Source organism: Nothobranchius furzeri, chromosome 3, assembly GCF_043380555.1.
Source record: "Nothobranchius furzeri strain GRZ-AD chromosome 3, NfurGRZ-RIMD1, whole genome shotgun sequence".
In the NCBI taxonomy this organism is placed as follows: domain Eukaryota; kingdom Metazoa; phylum Chordata; class Actinopteri; order Cyprinodontiformes; family Nothobranchiidae; genus Nothobranchius; species Nothobranchius furzeri.
Window position 1 is genome coordinate 44780924 of NC_091743.1, and position 19245 is coordinate 44800168.

The 19245-nt window shown below is 43.9% G+C and overlaps 1 protein-coding gene across 4 annotated transcripts in view; it reads left to right on the plus strand.

Annotated features, from left to right (window-relative positions):
* Window positions 1-19245, plus strand: part of frmd4ba (FERM domain containing 4Ba) — an 80375-nt gene that overhangs the window by 59657 nt on the left and 1473 nt on the right. For 2 of the 4 annotated variants that reach the window (XM_015959920.3, XM_015959917.3), the window contains exons 10-23: window positions 140-197; window positions 534-620; window positions 7851-7927; window positions 8196-8334; window positions 13218-13353; window positions 13431-13564; window positions 13640-13756; window positions 14155-14383; window positions 14463-14519; window positions 14597-14732; window positions 15231-15395; window positions 15512-16275; window positions 16361-16502; window positions 16844-17077. In XM_015959920.3, the coding sequence (XP_015815406.3) occupies window positions 140-197; window positions 534-620; window positions 7851-7927; window positions 8196-8334; window positions 13218-13353; window positions 13431-13564; window positions 13640-13756; window positions 14155-14383; window positions 14463-14519; window positions 14597-14732; window positions 15231-15395; window positions 15512-16275; window positions 16361-16502; window positions 16844-17077 (2475 nt within the window). The remainder of the gene's footprint in view (window positions 1-139; window positions 198-533; window positions 621-7850; window positions 7928-8195; window positions 8335-13217; window positions 13354-13430; window positions 13565-13639; window positions 13757-14154; window positions 14384-14462; window positions 14520-14596; window positions 14733-15230; window positions 15396-15511; window positions 16276-16360; window positions 16503-16843; window positions 17078-19245) is intronic. The other 2 variants (XM_015959918.3, XM_015959919.3) reach the window with 2 other exon arrangements.

Genomic DNA, 19245 nt, shown 5'->3' on the forward strand with positions numbered 1-19245 from the left:
CATCGATCAGCCTGTCGCTGTAAATGACTGTGGCTTCTCAGTGGCTGTAGCTTAAATCCCACTCAGTCAGTTGTGGTCGATGACGGGGATGAAGCGTGATTAGCTGAATTTGTGTTGACCTGTGCCTCTTTCATTGAAGGTATCTGGCCCTGGTGAAATCGCTGCCTACATATGGAGTCCATTATTACCCTGTGAAGGTAACAGCAGTGCCCAGACTCATAACAGTAGCTTAACCTGTAACGGCCACATGTCAAAACCACTTATTGTATGCCTTGAGCTTGGATATTTGTCTTTTATAAAACAACTTGTGTGTAAAACAGGAATGTTTTAGTGAGTTTTGTACAGATCAGATTTCCCTGTGAGATTTTATTGAAGGGATATTCAGCTAAGAGGAAACATGTCGTGTGTAAAAGTTACAAATGTAACCTATCTGACCCGTTGTAGTCAGCTCTCTTGACTAGACGTGAATCGTATTAATGCCTTGTTGTTCTGTGATCTAAATGTGGTGACAGCTGTCTCTTGTTTTCATGCAGGACAAGCAAGGACTGCCGTGGTGGCTGGGAGTCAGCTATAAAGGCATCGGCCAGTACGATTTGCAGGATAGGCTGAAACCTAGAAAGGTCGGCTCTATAAATCACATTTCCTAGGCTGGAGTTTTCGGAGTTTTTTCTTGGTCTCAATGATCTCGTGATCTAGTCCTTGTGGGACTAAAGGTAGTTTTCCAGGAGCACTACTCAGAGCAGCTCGGCCTGACCACTGTTCCTAAGTCCACGGTTTGGTGTTTTCCCTCCACTTTCTCTCCTCTTTTTAGTCCCTGCTCCGTTGAGGTACCGGGCCGGCGTAGTGATTCTGGCCGCTGATTGGCTAGGGGGTGGAGTCGCTGGTTTTTGCCTTCTGTTTCTTTGCCTGCTGCCATTTCCTGGTTCAGAGTCTGACAAAAAGCCATAAAACTGAGCAAAAAGTCTTGCAACACCACCATTTTTCAGATGAGTTGTGTTTCTGTGGAGCACACAGGTTCCCTTACACTGTTAACTGATCACTCAGATGAGCGGAGTCAAACCACGCTGTAGAGCTGCTTTAGGCTGAATAGTGCTCCTGAAAAATCACCTTTACTGTTGGGTGTTGGCCTTATAAATAAACCTGGTACGGTTTTCTTATGACTGACAGTCGATGCTCAAGCAAGAAGGTCCTTACGTGAATGTAGATTTATAAAAGTGTTGCTCTTAGCTCCACTGTTGGAGCTGACGACGGATGTCGTCACACCACTTTGTGTTAGCAGGTTAATGATCCATCGATACTCTGAATAGGTGTAAACAAGACCCTGGTTCCCATGCCAGGAGGAAGAGGATCACACGTGGGGGAAACTGTGTACTCAGTGCACTCAAGGCTGCAGCTCTGACAGCACAAACAGCTTTGTCTATTTGAAAACAACTTGCTAATTTTAAATGGAAACAGAAACTAATAATTTAGTATATAAAAGTTTATCTTTCGCCTTGTGCCATACAATGTAGAGAGAATGAAACACACAACTTTAATGTTTTGTTTGAATGATTTGTTTGAATCCATAGTATACTGATTAACTCAACACATTATTTTACTGCAGGGTATCCGCGGGTCCTTAAAAAGTCTTAAAAAGTCTTAAATTTGCTTTTCCAAATTTAAGGCCTTGAAAATCCTTAAAAATGACAAAAATCCTTAAATCCAGTTTCCAAAGGTCTTAAATTACCAAAGACCCAAAAAACAAGATTATTTTATTTCTATAAAAATTTTCGTGAATTTCTAGTTAGTGTTCAGCATTTTTTGTGTACGATGTTGGCGTAAGCGGAACCGTACACATTCAGTTGGTTGTGAAAGGGGGCTGTTTTTAGATGAGCACATTAGCTGGTTAAGCTAGTGGGAGTTTGCGCCATGGGGAAGTGCAAGTTTAATGGTAACTGGATGGCTAATCCCACGTTCACGACGTGGTTAGCACCGGCTCCAGGCAATAGCTGGAAACTATAGCTTAAATTTAATTTTAAAAATAGCTTAAATTTGGTCAAAGTGGCCTTAAAAAAGGTCTTAAAAAGTCTTAAATTTGGCTCCCTTAAACCTGCAGATACCCTGTACTATTTAAGATTACTCTCTGATTACTTATCTTTTCATTAGAATAATCACAGATATGCGTGTTATGGGCACATCTCAGCACAACTTCTGCAATCATATGTCTAACTCTTGTGTTGCAGCATTGATTGCTGTTGTCTTTATGTCCTGTGATATTTAATGACTTCTCAGATGAGTGTTGGTCCCCAGCCTCTCTTGTTGGACTGAAGCTGTTGTGAGACAGGAACCTGTTGACGTAGCAGGGTGTGCTGTTTCTGAGTATGGAGGCATTTACAGCATAGCTCCCTTATCGAGGTGTAACAATGGTGCTCAGTGGAAGGCTGCAGAGGTCTGGGATGGGCTTGGCACTCTTCCAGCTGAAGATGGGAGTGGGTGGGTGGGTGTTGAGGCTTGGGGGACAGTAGAGAGAGTGTTTAGGTCCTAGACTAGTTCACCAAAAGCAGCCCGCCTTTTAGCTCTTTAACTTTGTGCAATAACACTCACGTGAGACCTTTGCGGTGTTCTCTTAAGAAAATAAAAGCGTATCTTTTAAATATGTTTAATTGCTCGTGGTGATAACTGGAGGTGTCTGTGTTAAAGTAGAACCTCTCTTTCTGTAAAACAGATGATGGATTATTCTGTCCTAGCTCACATTTCCTGTGTTCTTACACGTCATTGGAAACTAGAGATGCACCGATATAAAATTTTAGAGCTGATACCGATATCCGGTATTAAGATCACTGTTATGGCCGATAACCGATATTTGCCGATACCGATATACTGACATGAATGCTGCTTAAATCAGCAGATTTTGTATAGAATTTAAATGATTACAGCTGAATTTACCGTATTATGTACACACAACACACACATTTACGGTTCTGAGAAGATTTCATTCACTGTTCACATGACTAAACAATTACACATCACCTCCCCCTCACCCTCTAAAACAGGCAAACAAATGGAGACGAGATGGAAAAAATATCGGTTGTTAATATCGGCCCGGTTTTATTTATCGAACCGATATCGATATGTTATAAAATGACTAACATCGGCCGATACCGATATTGATGCCGATTTATTGCCGATCCCTATTGGAAACAAACAAACGTCAGTTTGAATAAAGAGACAGACAGAAAAGGCCTCATTTGACCACGTGCAGTAAAATAAACAAAACAATCTTGAGCAAGTGTAACATATAGCAGACACATTAGATTTATTTATTAGAATGGGCCAAAGCTTCTTGATGAACATCCATATAAACGTAAATACATCCGTTAGAAAAGAGCTAATTTCCACCTGTAGGACTGTGTAACCTGGAGCAGAGAGCAGCAGCCAGCGGTGGTGGGTGGAAGCACAGATGGCCCATTGGGCACTGGAGAGCGTAACAGCATCGCCGCCATATTGGATGGGTCACTTCACTTTCCAGAGTCAGCAACTGCCCATTTTTGTGCAGCCTACGGTTGCAACAACCAGCGTACTGTTGAAAACAAATCACGTGGGATTACTATTGACTTTTCTAGTCTACTTGATGGGATTTTATATTTAATTTAAAAAAATGTTTCATTATATTTAGATTTTGATTATAGTGCCATACCATGTGTCAGATTTTGTGACAAAGCTCGATAATATGTGTTTTTAGTTGGGTAACACCTTCCTCACGTAGGGTTGGGCATCGTTTGATTCAGAACGATTCCGATTCCTCGTTTCGATTCCGGTTCCTATCGATTCCGATTCTTTCAAGACATGACATGTTTTACATGAGCTAGCTAACCACAGGTCCTACTAGATGAAATAATCTTAACCTCAACATGAATTTTAACTCTATGAACAACAACTTCACCTTCATTTAGACAAAAACATGTTTTGGAGACAAAAAGAAAAAGACTTGCAGCACAACCAGTGTGTTTGTTTCTGACCACAACCAAAGTCTGGAAGAAGCCTCTGGGATGAGAGGCTAAATGTCTCCAACATATCCAGAAACGTCCAGCTGTTTTCAGCTAAAACTCCCAGGATGATCATGTCCAGGATGACTGAGAACTACACCTCCATGCTGCAGCAGCATTCAGTCAGCAGAAGGTGAAACTTAAATGTAGCTGCTGTCAGTAACAATCTAACAAGTTTTAAACATTAAAACTCTCAACAGAAATAGTTCAGAAAGGAAATTAAAATGTTCACAACTTTGCATGTGATTTACTATTATTATTATAATTATTTATTGTGGCAGAAGCTGGTGTGGTCCACCACAGAGAAGATGCTCTAGCATGATGACTAATTATTCTACAGGTTATTGTTCAGCCTTCTGACGCTCACGCACACGAGTGTTGGTGAGCAGCTGCGTCTGACTGCTGACGCTCCGTGTGTGTTTTTATTTCTGCAGTGAGACAAACTCACCTCACACCGTCCAGAGTTTGTTCTTTAAAGCTTCTATTAAATCCACCGTGTTGACGTATTTAACAAGTTTCCTCTACGCTGCAGGAGTTAACGTTTACATTACATAGTAAAAGTTCGGCAGACGCGTTTGTTTATATCCAGGTGGGGGATGGAGGACTCAGTGCTGCACACAGACAGCTGGTGTGATCAGCTCTGAAAAGTGTTGATCACAATTTGCAGATCACATTTATTTTTCACGGCGATCGGCCGCAAATTCCTCTTCCGGTCCGCATTCTAGGAATCAAAACTAGGAATTGAAATAAAAAACTTTGAACGATTCCGGGTAAAATGAACAGTTGGAACCGGTTCCAATCGATGCTCGATGCCCAGCCCTATGTGGAGATGAATGCACTGGGGGAGAATGGAGACCCATCTAAAATGGCGGACGGCCACTACAGCAGCTCCAATAAGCAACGCCAGTCCACGGGGCGTCTACGTATTTTTATCTGTGGGGTGGGCAGAAGCCAGCGGCTGGACAGAGCGATGAGCTGCAAGCAGCCGCTGCTTCCACCTTTGAATCATTTCCTCACCTTCTTTCCCTTCTTGTTATTGACTGGATGGGCCGAGTCATGGGCCTAATCAACGTGACTAGCTGTGTCACAAGCCACGTTTACATGCGCCAGATTTTCCCAATCCCATTCAAATCTTGGTTGATTGGAAATCCCGACTCTCTGTTTACATGCACACTAACTGAAATGATCCGATCATGTCGTGAGTTTATTTGCACCAATTATTCAATCAGATTAAAAAAGTTGAGCATGCACAGAGTTTTTTCCCGGTAAAAAAAACATTGTAAGCAAACATCATGAAGCAAAATGAAAAATGTAAAAACATAAATAACTATTCTTCCTGCTTCCCTGATTCATTTAATCAATGGAATGTTTTTATTTTGCTCATAGAAGTTACGTTTTCTTCAGTGAATAACTGCAGGTTTATGCTTTGCTACGTTTTAATATTAACAATATTAAAATAAGGGAGGGCTATCCTCGTCTCTGCCTCTTGATCAGCTGGTCCGCAGGTCTGATGTGACGGCGTGCAGGATGCAGGCACAATATCATATAACTACTGAGGTGTTATTTATTTATGACATGTTATCTTTGCTTCTACCTGGAAATAAGATGCTTAGATTGGATCAAGCCCCGCCTCCCCACATGTGAATTTGCTGCTCTGATCATGAGATTGTTATCCACGCCTCCACAGAAACTCATTTCCAAAACCAGAACTCTCTCTTAAAGTGTCTGAAAGGTTTGTAACATCTCTTAATGATTTTTTTGTTATACGTTGAAAACAGCAATGATAAAGTGTCCCGTAAGCCAGGGTGAGACCGTCGCCCTTCTTAATAACGTAACAAGAACAGCAAAATCATTATCCTTAAACGGACTGTAAAAAGAGAACTTGTCTATTACTGCTCTTCTCTTGTCAGCTTTAAATTATGCGTCATGTTGTGGAAATGTAGAGTGTTTCCAGCCAGTCAGATCTGGTATGTGGCGTGCTATCTGAAGGGGTGGGGCAGACCATTTGCTGCTCAGGCGAGTGAGTCAAGACCTTTGACACACTTTATTTTTTCATTTTACCTCAAATCCAACATTCACATATGACAGTGTTCTCTTCCCGCGGGTCCTTAGGTTGTGTGTGTGCGCTGGGTCTGAACAGCCTGATCCCATCTGAAACCACAAACATCCAGGCTTCTGTAATTAGACGTTTGGCAAAAACAAGACCAATGTAAAAGGAGACAGCAGCAGATCTACTTGTGCTTTTGTGTTGTCTGTTTAAAAATCAATCCCAGTATTTATAACTGTGTGGTGTTGAGTCACTGAAGGATTTGATGGATCTTTAAGAGGAATACTTGTGACTGTGAGGTGTGTCACATCGCTGGCATAGTTCAGAAGTAGCTTCAGGAGCAGCCTGTGAGTTTCAGCTATTTACTGGCACACAGGAGTGGTTTCTCTAATGGATCATCCTGTAAAGTGTGTATCGGTGGACCTCATTAATCCATCGTTACCTTGTAAATGGAGCAAAGCAATTGTGAGAGGCAGGTGTGAAGCTTTCCTAGGTTTTTGGATCTCCCTGCCTCCGCAAGTTACATAAACAATACCAAAGGATATAGGGCTGTGCATCTCATCAGTTAATTAATTTTAGCTTATTTAGCTACTATGACTTGACATTTCTCTCCTGTTGTCTGATCCAGTGTCGCTTTATGTTGTGCTGCTATCAAACCCTTTGTATCCTGGTTTTCATTGTACTGATCTAAAGCGTGCATCGCTGTATTTTAAATACCATGCTGTTGAAGCCACCAGTTGTGTTACATTCTATGTGCAGCGTTACAGGGATGTCTTGGTTACCGTGTCAAAAGCAGTTCCCGAGTTTGAGCGGCATTTAAAGTCTGAATAACTGGAAGCAGAAATAAATGTCTACAAATGAGGAGGAAAACTTTGCCTAGTAAATACCAGCATGCAACCTGCTCTTCTGGTCTGACTTGAAAAGGACGAGAGAGGGAGAGAGAGAGAGGTGTCTGTGATGTCAAAGGAGGGGGGGGGGGGTGGAGGGGGCGTGGCCAGCTCAGCTGAAATTCTTGCTACACCTATCTCACTCCTGAGAACAGACAAGAGAGCGTATTGTTGGAGGGAGCTCTAGCCCTGTGGGAAAGTCAGTCAAAGGATTCGATCTCGTCCGGGAGAATTCCTCTGGGGCCTGATAAGGACTAAACCCTCCGTACGGTAAAGCTCGTCCGTGTTCAGCTGATGTCTGTAGTTTACACGTTTTGATGTTTCTGTGAGTTTCTAGGTGGTTTAGTTTATGTGAGGTGTTGTAGTTTAAATTTACCACATCAGAGAACATTCTTCATGTCAGAGCTGAATGCTCTGATGGTGTCAGGGAAAACTGTTGTTAGGTAACTTTTCTGACATGAGAGTAGAGTCACTGCTAAGTAGCTCCAGATCTACTGCGTGAGTAGAGCAGATGTTTGAGTCTGAGACGTTTTCCTTTTTCCTCCTCTGCAACAGAATGAAATGAAAATCTGGCACAGTTCTTCTCCTGCAGTAGTTCCTGTTGTAGCTCGCACTAACACCTGATTAGATGGCCCACTGAGGCCCATCCACAGCTTCTGCTACAGTGACTTAGACCCAGTTTACTTTAATACCTGCCTCATGGTGCTGTTGTCTTTAAGAGAATTTATTACCTCTCATGTGATATTTGTTCAGCAGCCTTTGTGTATCCAGTGACTTTTACATTGATGTTCTGCAAACCCCCTGTTGGGTCTGGGCTGGGTGCTTAGTGGTGTGTAATGTCCTTGCTCGCCCCACACCCTCTCTGAATAACCATCTCTATCTCTGTCACAGTTGTTTCAGTGGAAGCAGTTGGAGAATTTGTACTTCCGGGAGAAGAAATTTGCAGTGGAAGTGAACGACCCCCACAGGTCAGCAGCATTATCAGCTCAGTAGCTGCTTTTCTTGTACTTTCAAGTGTTCCTATTTTGGTGGCTGCCCTTGTTGCAGATGTTCTGACACAATGAAGGGCGTCAGCAGCCACTGGCCCATTTAGAGCTCTGTGTTAATGGCTCTAACCCGACTGCTTCCCGCTGTTAGAAAGCCACCCTTTTAGTTGTTCGAGCATCTCCTCTCCTCACACAGGGGTTAAAGCTACAGCGTTAATATATCTAACCCTTCTGTTTGTGTTATCCACAGGAGAAAGGTGACCAAGAGAACATTCGGACAGGCCGGTCTGGTTATTCACTCATGGTATGCCAGCCACTCTCTGATTAAAACCATCTGGGCGATGGCCATCAGTCAGCACCAGTTCTACCTGGACACGAAGGAAAGCAAAGTGAGTCTTCTGTTCCGGCTCTCTGAGTCACTTTCAGTTGTTCACCGTCTCTGTCAGATCAGCTGTTGTTGACCCTAAACACACGTAATACACCTCATCACACGCTTAGAGCACTGGCATGGTACCTGGTGACCTATACAGGTGTGTGTGTGTGTGTGTGTGTGTGTGTGTGTGTGTGTGTGTGTGTGTGTGTGTGTGTGTGTGTGTGTGTGTGTGTGTGTGTGTGTGTGTGTGTGTGTGTGTGCACTCACACAGATTAGCATAACGGTCTGAAGCATTAATGTTTTGGTTGATGAAGACGTGGAACTCCTAATAAGGACGTTACCTTATTAGGAGTATGTTTGTGTAACAGGTTGTTCACAGCAACAAGCCAGCAAATACACTCAGCTGTGGTTTGTTGAGTAACCCAACCCTCATACGTCAAATATAAATTGGGAGGACTTTTAACGTATTTCAGTTTAAACTTGAACTGAATGTTGGATGGAAGGTAAAGCATGAAGATAGACCAGAGGTTCTGTTGTTAGTCTGAACTGGGACCCAAGTCCGTGTTTATGTTGCAGCTCCTTCATCATGTGACGTGCTTTCTGATCCGTGTCTTATACTTGAGGCTTCCTAAGGATGTCTCGGGCTTCCAGCCTTGTTTCATTAACCTCCACGTCAGGAAGTGTTCCTCAACTCTTAGCTCATATGCTTACTCATCACTCCTCAGATGTGAAGTAAAAATGATTCAAAGATTGGGTTTACTTTAGGGCTGCAGCTGTTTCAGAGTGCTACACTAGGGGTTCCCAACTTGTGTTTTTATTAACAGCTGCACTCTCTTGTCGTTGACGTATGCCAACACGTTGCAGAAGGTGAACTCAGTCACCAGATGTCTGACAGCTCTGAGACATCAGGATGTTTGTTATGGTCTGCTACTGCTTGGTTGCGTGTTTACATGGTGAGAAAGTCTCTGACTGGATGAGAGAATTACCTCAAACTCTGTGTTTGGCTCAAGGACAGCTGTTGTGTAGCCTAGACATCCAGACAGCAGCAAAAAGATTCTGCTCTGCAGGTTGATCTAGCCATGCTCCACTGGAGCCTCAGCTGGTCTACCACTGGCCTGAGCAGTTTTGTGTCTTGCCAATCACAGCGCTCTATCGGTTTGGTGGGCCAATCACAGCGCTCTTTCGGTTTGGTGGGCCAATCACAGCGCTCTATCGGTTTGGTGGGCCAATCACAGCGCTCTATCTGTTTGGTGGGCCAATCACAGCGCTCTATCGGTTTGGTGGGCCAATCACAGCGCTCTATCGGTTTGGTGGGCCAATCACAGCGCTCTATCGGTGTGGTGGGCCAATCACAGCGCTCTATCGGTGTGGTGGGCCAATCACAGCGCTCTTATCGGTGTGGTGGGTGGGATGATGCGAGTGAGTGAAACACAGATAGCGATAGCTTCTTTAAAATGGCTTTGGCATCAACTTTACACTATTTAGACTTGGGCTTTTCCTTGAGTCAAGAGCAGATAAAGGTGCTGAAGTCCTTTATTTAGCAAAAGGATGTATTTGTGTCTTCTTCAACAGAGTATGACAGACAAATGTAGACTCTGCCCCACAGCTGAGATCTGTTTATGGGTTGTGGTAGGGGTGGGCAATATGGGAAAAAATTAAATCATGATATATATGTATATATATATTTATTTTTTTTTTTTTTTTTTTTTTGCAAAATCACGATCACGATTGATCACGAATTTTTCTATTTTGACAATTTGGACGTTTTGGAAGTTATTTACCATTAAAATACATAAATATAAAGTCATACCCCTTCATAGAAAATAGCATAAATATTTCAGAATCCTAAAAAAATCTTAAAATGTCATTCTCTCTCTCTCTCTTTCTCTCTCTCTCTCTCTCTCTCTCTCTCTCTCTCTCTCTCTCATATATATATATATATATATATATATATATATATATATATATATATATATAAGGGTTGTCACGGCGTGAAAATTTAACCTCGCGGTTATTGTGACCAAAATTATCACGGTTTTCGGTATTATCGCGGCATTTTTTTTAAACATGTTACATTTTCAGGAAACTAAATAAACCCTGTATATCAGGAAATATTGTCCTCAGTTTGTGGCTAAATTTTGCCTAAAATGTGTTATTTTGTAATTATGTTGTTTATTTGTTTACATTTTTCTCCTTTAGTCTTTAAAATACCAATATTTGCCCATAAATTCTTATTTTTGTCTGTTTGATGTAATCATTTTAAAAATATTAGATCAGATAATACTCAGTACTCAAGTAGCCTTCTAATCAGATACTTTTTTACCCTTACTTGAGTAATAATCCCTATATCAGGAAAATGTTGTCCTCAGTTTGTGTCCTTCTAGTGAGCTTTGCAGATTTGGGAAAATGTCATCAGACAGTAATCATTGTTAAATTCATAATTATTCTCGGAGAGAGACCAACTCTTATCTGCCCCTGGGAGCCCCGTAATGCATAGCGTCACTTCAACATGGCGGTGTCCGCGACACGGTTTATATGCAGGTAGCGGCGCTGCGGCTGCTTTATATAGCGACTCGTTGCATTCTCCCTCAACCCAAATCCTCGTATCACGCATTTTAGCTAAAACGCTAACGTTAGCTTGCCTTGCGTTGACTGTAGAGTTGTGGGTGATGGTCACGCAGATGTGTCATGAGATTTGAAGCATTGCTGCCTTTCACAGACACTTTTTCTGCACGTGCTGCAAACAGGATAGCCGTCTTCTATCAAATGTCCCTCGGCATTCTTCAAATATCCAAAAAAATGCCCGTACTTCCGACTTTGTCTTTTTTGAGGGATAATAAAAGTTCTGAGTGCTGCCGTCTCCTCCTTTGGCCATTATTTCAGCTTTAGCTTCAAGAAAGTTTTGGTTGTAAACAACAAAGTGCGCTTGTGCCACCAGCAACTTCAGCAGATGATACGGTGGCTGGTAAGGGTCACCGCGCCTACACCGCAGCCACGGTAAACCCACCGAGATAATATAGTTTTTTAAAAAACAAGACGGTTCTTATTATTGTCAACTTTTTTTTTACTGGGGTTTACCGCTACACCGGTTACCATGACAACCCTAAAATAGAGAGAGAGAGAGAGAGAGAGAGAGAGCGAGAGAGAGAGAGAGAGAGAGAGATGTCTCAAATGTCCCACGGGCACGTTGTGACCCAGAGGTTCCCTGATCGAGCAGACGCTTGAGAATACACTTAATGACCGCTTAGAGACGGGGCAAGCTAGTGGCTAATGCTAGCAGCTAGCCACTATATTTGAGTATGGTGTGCTTCTTCAAAGATTCATAATCGTTTATGTTTGCATCTTAGTGCATCGGATGTTAGATTATTTTCCTCAGCTCCACCGAGCAGCCCAGCTAAACTAACCAACACACCGCCTTAAACTTGCTGTTGGCGTGTCAGTCATGCCGACAGTAGCAGAACAGCAAATAGCGCGACTCGGCTGAAGACAAATATGCCGGTAGGCACGTCCAGAAATAATGGCACAGGTGAGAGGACGTGAATAGACGGTTCTACGATCTCTGAGCTTTGGTAGATCGTCATCACTTTATAACACTTAACGATCTTATATCAGCAGATCGCACAGCCCTAGGTTGTAGGGTCACATATATAGGATGGCTTGACAGGCTAATAGTTGTGTCTAAAACCTTTTGTCTGTTTTTGTTTATTTCTTTGAGACAGATTTAGTTTGATTTGAACCAAATCCTTTTCATAAGAACGCCCGAATATCTTCAGAATATGCTTAACATCCTCCTTTTATAGTTAGAACAGAGAGCCCACAGACTGATGCAACATCTGACTTGTTCTCTCCTCCACTTTGTGCAGGAGGATTCAGGAGGCTGCATCTAGCAGGTCTTATGTTGATGATTGTGTTTTATCACAAACACACAAGACTTTGGTACAATGTTCAGTTTTACTGAAGTTGTTTAGCTTTCCTGTGAGACATGTGACTGCTTAGCAGTGGGAGGTCACCCAGTTTAAACAACTCTTGATTTTTTTAATCCATGAATTGTTCCATCTATGTTTGCCTTATTCTGGTCTGAGATCTAGTGTTAAAGAGATGAAGCAACAGGCTGTGTTTACCTGTGAAATGTTCATTACAGGGGTTAGGGTTAGGCATGTGTGTGTGTGTGTGTGTGTGTGTGTGTGTGTGTGTGTGTGTGTGTGTGTGTGTGTGTGTGTGTTTGTGCGTGCGTGCGTGCGTGTGTGTGTGTGTGTGTGTCAAGAGCCCAGGCTGAGTGATGACAGAGATGTTTGAGGACCACACATGCATATGCACAGCCTCTTACATTCATATACAGGATATCCGTGAGTCCTTAAAAAGTCTTAAATTGGCTTTTCCAAATTTAAGGCCTTAAAAATCCTTAAAAATGACAAATAATCCTTAAATACAGTTTCCAAAGGTCTTAAATTACCAAAGGCCCACTAAACAAGATTCTTTTATTTCTATAAAATTTTCATGAATTCCTAGTTGGTGTTCAGCGTTTTTTTGTGTACGATGTTGGCGTAAGTGGAACCGTTCACATTCAGTTGGTTGTGAAAGGGGGCTATTTTTAGATGAGCACATTAGCTGGTTAAGCTAGTGGGAGCTTGCGCCATGGGGAAGTGCAAGTTTAATGGTAACTGGATGGCTAATCCCACGTTCGCGACGTGGTTAGCACCGGCTCCAGGCAATAGCTGGAAATTATAGCTTAAATTTAATTTTAAAAATAGCTTAAATTTGGTCAAAGTGGCCTTAAAAAGGTCTTAAAAAGTCTTACATTTGGCTCCCTTAAACCTGCAGATACCCTAATATAAAGTACAGTCCCTACATCTTCTGTGTTTTTACTCAAGGCCGTTTCCCCTCTGCATTCCTCCACAGGCGAACATGACCACTAGCAGGAGCTCCGGAGAAATCGCCGTGGACCTGACGGAGATCACCGCCCCACGGATCAGTAAACTCATCGAGAGCAAAGATCCTCTGATAATGGCCAGCAATGGAAGCCTCATCTCCACTGGTAATAAGAGTTCCTGTCTTTGACAGGGGATGATTTATGATATAATTCGTAGTTAATCAGGCGTGTGCTGATCCCAGGTTCTGCTGACTCTGAAGTCACGGAGGAACAGAAGAAGGAGAAGATTGCTGAATTAAAAAAAAAGGAGAAGGACCTTCAGGACAAGCTGACGCAGAAACTTGAAGAACTCAAAAAGATCTGCTTGAGAGAAGCTGTAAGTAGTTCTAACTTAAAGTTTTTATTTTTTCAGGAATCATCTTAACTTTGGTTTCCACACCGATCTCTGCAGGAGTTGACAGGCAAACTGCCTAAAGAGTATCCCATATCCACTGGTGAGAAGGCCCCTCCAGTGCGGCGGCGTGTTGGGACGGCCTTTAAACTGGATGACATGTTCCCTTATGATGAGGTTGGGTTCTTGTTTGGCTGCGTTTCTGTTGTCATCCACCTGTTTGTTAGGCAACACCATTATTGCACCAATATGTTTGTTGCAGTCATTTAATTCAGCTGTTGTGAAATGGAGATTGAGGGTTTAGCTCATGTTTGGGGGTTCAAGTGACGAAACACTTTGTAAAAGCAAGCTTAGCTTGTTAGCCCCTGCAGCCGTTAGGTATCAGTTAGAACGAAGAAATCAGAGTTTGTTGTCACACGAGATGTGGCATGTAGAGATAACACCTTGTTGTGTCTTTTACCTGAGGCAGGGGATATTTGAAGTCTGTTTTCTTTGTTCTTTGGAGTGTGTGTGTGTGTGTGTGCGCAGTTGCTGGAAACCCCCCACCGACCATGTGTGTGTGTGTTTCTCCACAGGACCCACATCTTAGGAATCTGGAGAGCAGGTTTGCGTTGCAGCAGAAGATCGTAGAGGCGGCCAATAAGCTCACCAATGAGGCCGATCTCAACAAAACGGTGAAAAGGAAGAGGAAGGACAACCTTAAGGATGCTTTGAGGAAGCTGGAGCAGATCGAGCTGGAGATAAATGCTTACAGGAAAACCAAAGGAAAGAAACCCACTCAGAGAGCCTCGTTGGTCCTAGCAGGTACAGTCCAGGACACGACGGTCAAGAAGTGAAATGTCTTCACGATCGGATGATTTATCCCTTTAATGTTTATTTTCAGATGATGCTCTGACCTCAGACATCAGCTCTCTCTCTGACAGCCTCAACCTAGATGACGGTAAGAAGTCTCTGATGTTTGCTCCCTCGTCCCTTTTTCCTAACAAACAAATTCACCCAATTCCTTTTGTCTCCCAGAGGAGGAACTTGGTTCTCAAAGGCAGCGGTCCAGATCAGTGCAGTACTCCCCTAGACCACATCATGCAGACACTCTGGACATCCATTACAGCAGAGACAGGCGAGCCTCCGCTCATGACCAGCTAGGAGACGTGAGGTACACGGCTAAAACCTTCACAGCTGCTTTGATGTGAATAGTTATGGATTCATCCCAGCAGACGGATAAGAAATGGGTGATTGAATACTGCGGCAACGTAGAATCACCTTTACTTTTGCTGTAATGGCCTGAAGCACGAAGCTAGTTCAGACCTGCAGAGTAGATCCAAAGCTGCATTCCAGCTTCCCTCCTTCTCCTGCTTCTCCAACAGTCTTGCACCAATCAGTGCCTTTAAAAATAGGTAGAAAGGAAACATGCTGCTACCTGTGAGTGAACAGGCAACAATCCCAAACTGAGACTAGAAGGAAAACAGCAACATGGTGTTGGAAAGTGAGGCAGAACAGCAGCTGCTGCGGGTGTTTACACAATGACACAGGTGATGTCTTCTTCCCTGGGTTTTATTTATCTCCTGTGATGAGAAGGTAGCCATGTCAGTGGCAGGAGTTAGCCCTGAAGAGGTGAATACCCTGAAAAACTAACCTTTTGTCTGTATTTCAGATTCAGTTGCAACCAAGTGCACGAGTCAGCCCGCTGCAGTCGCACTGAGGCCTTAACGAGCTGCAGCGGTCTGGCTAAACCAGCTTCCAGACAGCCCCACGAGGCTCGCAGCATGCCCGCCACTCCTGTTCTCACCCGCAATGCCTACAGCAGCACGCAGCTCAGGTCCGTCCTTAGACATAACTGCATTTATGTAAAGATTTACTTGAAATGTCGTCATCTCCTCTTAAACTGCTCCTAAAGGCGTTGCTCTATAACAGGTGATGTGATTTTATCCGTAGGTCTGAAGACGCTCCGCAACATTTCCGTCAACGCAGCGGGAGCCTAGAGTCTCAGTCTCAGGTCGCGATAGAGACCAAAGCGCCCAGTATTCCGACCTTCACCATCTCCACTGCCCGACGCAGCAACAGCACCGACATCCTGGACGACGGCTCCTCCTACACCAGCCAGTCCAGCGTGGAATACAGCGCTCCGGGCAACCACCCCCACAGGCGCAGGGCTCATGGCCGCCACAGGAAAGACCTGTACGCTAACACTGGCAGCATGCCCAACCTGGCTCAGCCGGACGCCCGGATGCCCTGCTACGCCTACCCACCTCGGACCAGACCCACCACCACGGCCTACTATGTCACAGGCTATCCGAACTACTTAGAGCCTGAGCCTCACACCAACCGAGTCTACGTGTACGAAAACGAGGTGGAGGGTCACTATAGCGTCAACCCTTCCTACCACCACACACAAGCAGCGTACCGCAACTACGACATGCACAGTCCCTACGGCACAGACGAGATGGATGGCGTTCCACATAACCTTTACGCCACAGTGCGTCCTCCCAGGAACCGCCCGGTACCGCGCAGCAACGAGCAGGTTAGCAGGAACAGTCAGAAGGCGCTGGTGGCCCAGCACTTAAAGGTCTGGTACGAACGCAACACGGCACACCGACACGGTGACTACGACTACGACAGGGCCCCCCAGCACAGCCTGAGCCATCAGATCATGGCTGCACCACATCCACAAAACTACAGGACCATTTCCTACTCATCAAGTAAGATCTCTACACCACCCGTCCTCCACGCGATGATGCCATTTTTCACCGTTTGATCGATTTCTTTTTTTTTTTTTTTCTCCAGTGTCGACAGCCTCTCATAGCGGGAACTGGCACACCCAGATGAGCGGTCGTGGTATGTTAGAATATGACATGCCCATGCACGAGCCGCAGCCCTACTCCTACTCCTACAACACGGCCCCCTGCAGCCTCTCCACCCACAGCAGGTGAGGAAAAAACCAGCGTGGCTTCAGCTTTCCTGCTGATCCAATAAGCCACTCCCTGATCCTTTTCATCCTCAGGGCTAAGTGTTGGTTTTTAATTACTTAGAGTTGATGGCTGAAGATATAAACTCAGATTTAGTTTTGCTCAGTTTTACACACAACAGCACTGATAGGTAGAAAATGTCAGTTTATTGTCTTCTCAAATTCTGCAGGGAAACCTCTTCCATAGGCATCTAGGACAGTCTGGTTCAGCAGTAGGATTAAAGGATCTGTGCAGGTCTTCTGTAGAGCTTAAGAGTGGTTCTGCTGTCCCTAACTGTCCCCTGGGCCCTGCTCTCTTATAGATACGGCTCGTCCCAGCTTGTAAAAGGCTCCTGGCGTAGCCCCGATGGCCAGAGACGCTGTACTTTTTTCCCTGCTAGTTCTTCCTCCTCTGGTTCCTCTTCCACCTCCTCCCTGCCCTCTTCCTCACCCTCTCCCGGCTGTCGAGTCAGGCAGGCGGTCTCCAGCCCTGCACAGCCCCACTTCTCCAGAGGGCACAGGCTCAGTAACGTGCCTTTTGCTAAAGGTAGCTCATAGTAAGTAAACAGCGAGAGCCCGAGCCTGTGCACTCGCCTGTCGTGTCGGCTGTTTAATCCACAGCTCCTGTTGATGCTTTGGAGTGAACTTTAATCATCTGTGTCATGGACGGAAAGGAAACTGCATGGCATGTTCAAAATATGGCTGGCTGGCTGGCTTCTTGTGTCAGGTGGCATATTTACACTGATGGGTCACATTCAGCTGCAGCCTGCGCTACCTGCTCCTCCTCTTGGCACACATGGCCCGTCGGCCTGCATTTCACTGGGCTCTGACTGCTGAGACACAAAATTAGGATAAATTAGGAGACTTGTCCACAGGAATCAGCATGGGGCTCGTGACAGAGTTACACATAAACAGCACCTGTCCAGCAAAGAATTCGGTACTTTTTAAGGTACTGACCGAATTCCATAGTACCGACTGAACACCGATTCACGTCATTTCAAACGGTGCCTCGTTTCGGTACCCGTCCTTCATAACGAGAACTTGCTAAGACAGCTGCGCATGCGCAACAGCGTTATGTCGTCGGTCCCTGCGAGCCAGTTGTAAACAGAGCAGCATGGTAGAAAGAACGCACGCAAAAGCTTGGGTCCACTTCACTAAATGTGATGGGTAACTGGGTGATGATGAAACCAGCGACAACGATCTAAGTGAGACATCCTCATCTTAATCTGCTCCGGTAGGTAAATAAAATGTTTAAGATAACATTAGCTTGATATGTTAGCTTCCGTTTCGCTAATGGTGCGTTCGCTTTCTCCTCGGAACTCCGAATTTCCAACTAGAAGAACATGAACGCGCTCTAAAGGTTGGTTTCACTTTACTAAATGCAACGGGTGATTGGGTGAAGATGAAACCAGTGACGATCTAAGTGTGAGGCATCATCGTTTTAATCTGCTCCCGCAGCTAAATAAACTGTTTAAGATAACGTAGCTTGATGTGTTAGCTTCCTATGCCACCATTGTTATCAGCTAATGGTGCGTTCGCTTTCTCCTGGGAAATTCTAACTTCCCAGTAGGAAAAATCAAATGAAAAAGGACGGCAAAAGGAATGAAGATACACAGTAAATTTAGTTCACAGTAAAGATGTTTGCTTCAGTTTAATTATCAGCTTATAAAACTACAAGGACGATGTTAAAATACAAACAGTTGTATGTTATTTATCGTGATATTTATTATTTATTTATTAAATATGGTTATATATTGAGAAAAATATATATTTAATCATAAAAGAGAATTAAAATAATAAACACTCAAAAGTATCGAAAATTGGTACCTTTAAGTACCGGTATCGATTCCTAGGTACCGGGAATTAGTACCGGATCGATTCAAATGTCAAAGGTACCCATCCCTATTCAATAACTTCTCAGTTTGTTTCAAATCTACCTCCCTGTGGTTGCAAATCTCTCCCAAAGTTGTTTTGCATCTAAAATTACATGATATTAGTTCAGAAGGTTTCTAGTTGTGTTCTGGACCGCTGCAACGACTGAATATTTTTGAAGAGCACTCTGTGTTGCAAATTTTTCTAAATAGTCTTTAGAATTTGCTGCAGTGGTAGAGCGAGGCCTGTGACTGCTTGTTAAGTTGTCGACCATGCTGGTCACCAACAGTCAGCTCCTGTTTTCACCGAGGCCCGGTGCCGCCGCCCACACTACAGACCCCATTGATCAATGTAAAGTACTGACCTCATAATGGTGGTTTGCTGTCCGAGAGCAGCTGTGTGCCAAAGGACTAATGTGACCTCTGACTAGGGGTGGGCGATATAGCCTAAAATCCTAAAATCTATATTGCGATATAATTTGAAAAATGTGCGGTAACGGTATATATTGCGACATATGACTTTCTTTTGTATATATGTCAAAAACGACTGTTTCTAAACATACTCACATACCAGATACATTGCAGCAGCAGAATAAGCACACTTCAAACAGTATAAAATGTCATTTTAAGAAAATTTATTAATTTTCTTGCTTTACTTGCTCGCGGACTTTCTCGTACAGTTTAGGCATCTCTGTTTGGCTGAAGTGTTTGCGACTCGGTACCTCGTAACGTGGATCGAGTGTCTTAATCATGTCCCGAAAGCCGCTTTTCTCCACTGTAAGAAACGGCACCGTGTCCTTACACAGGTACGTGGTAATGGCATTTGTAATATCAATCCACCATTGATTATTTCT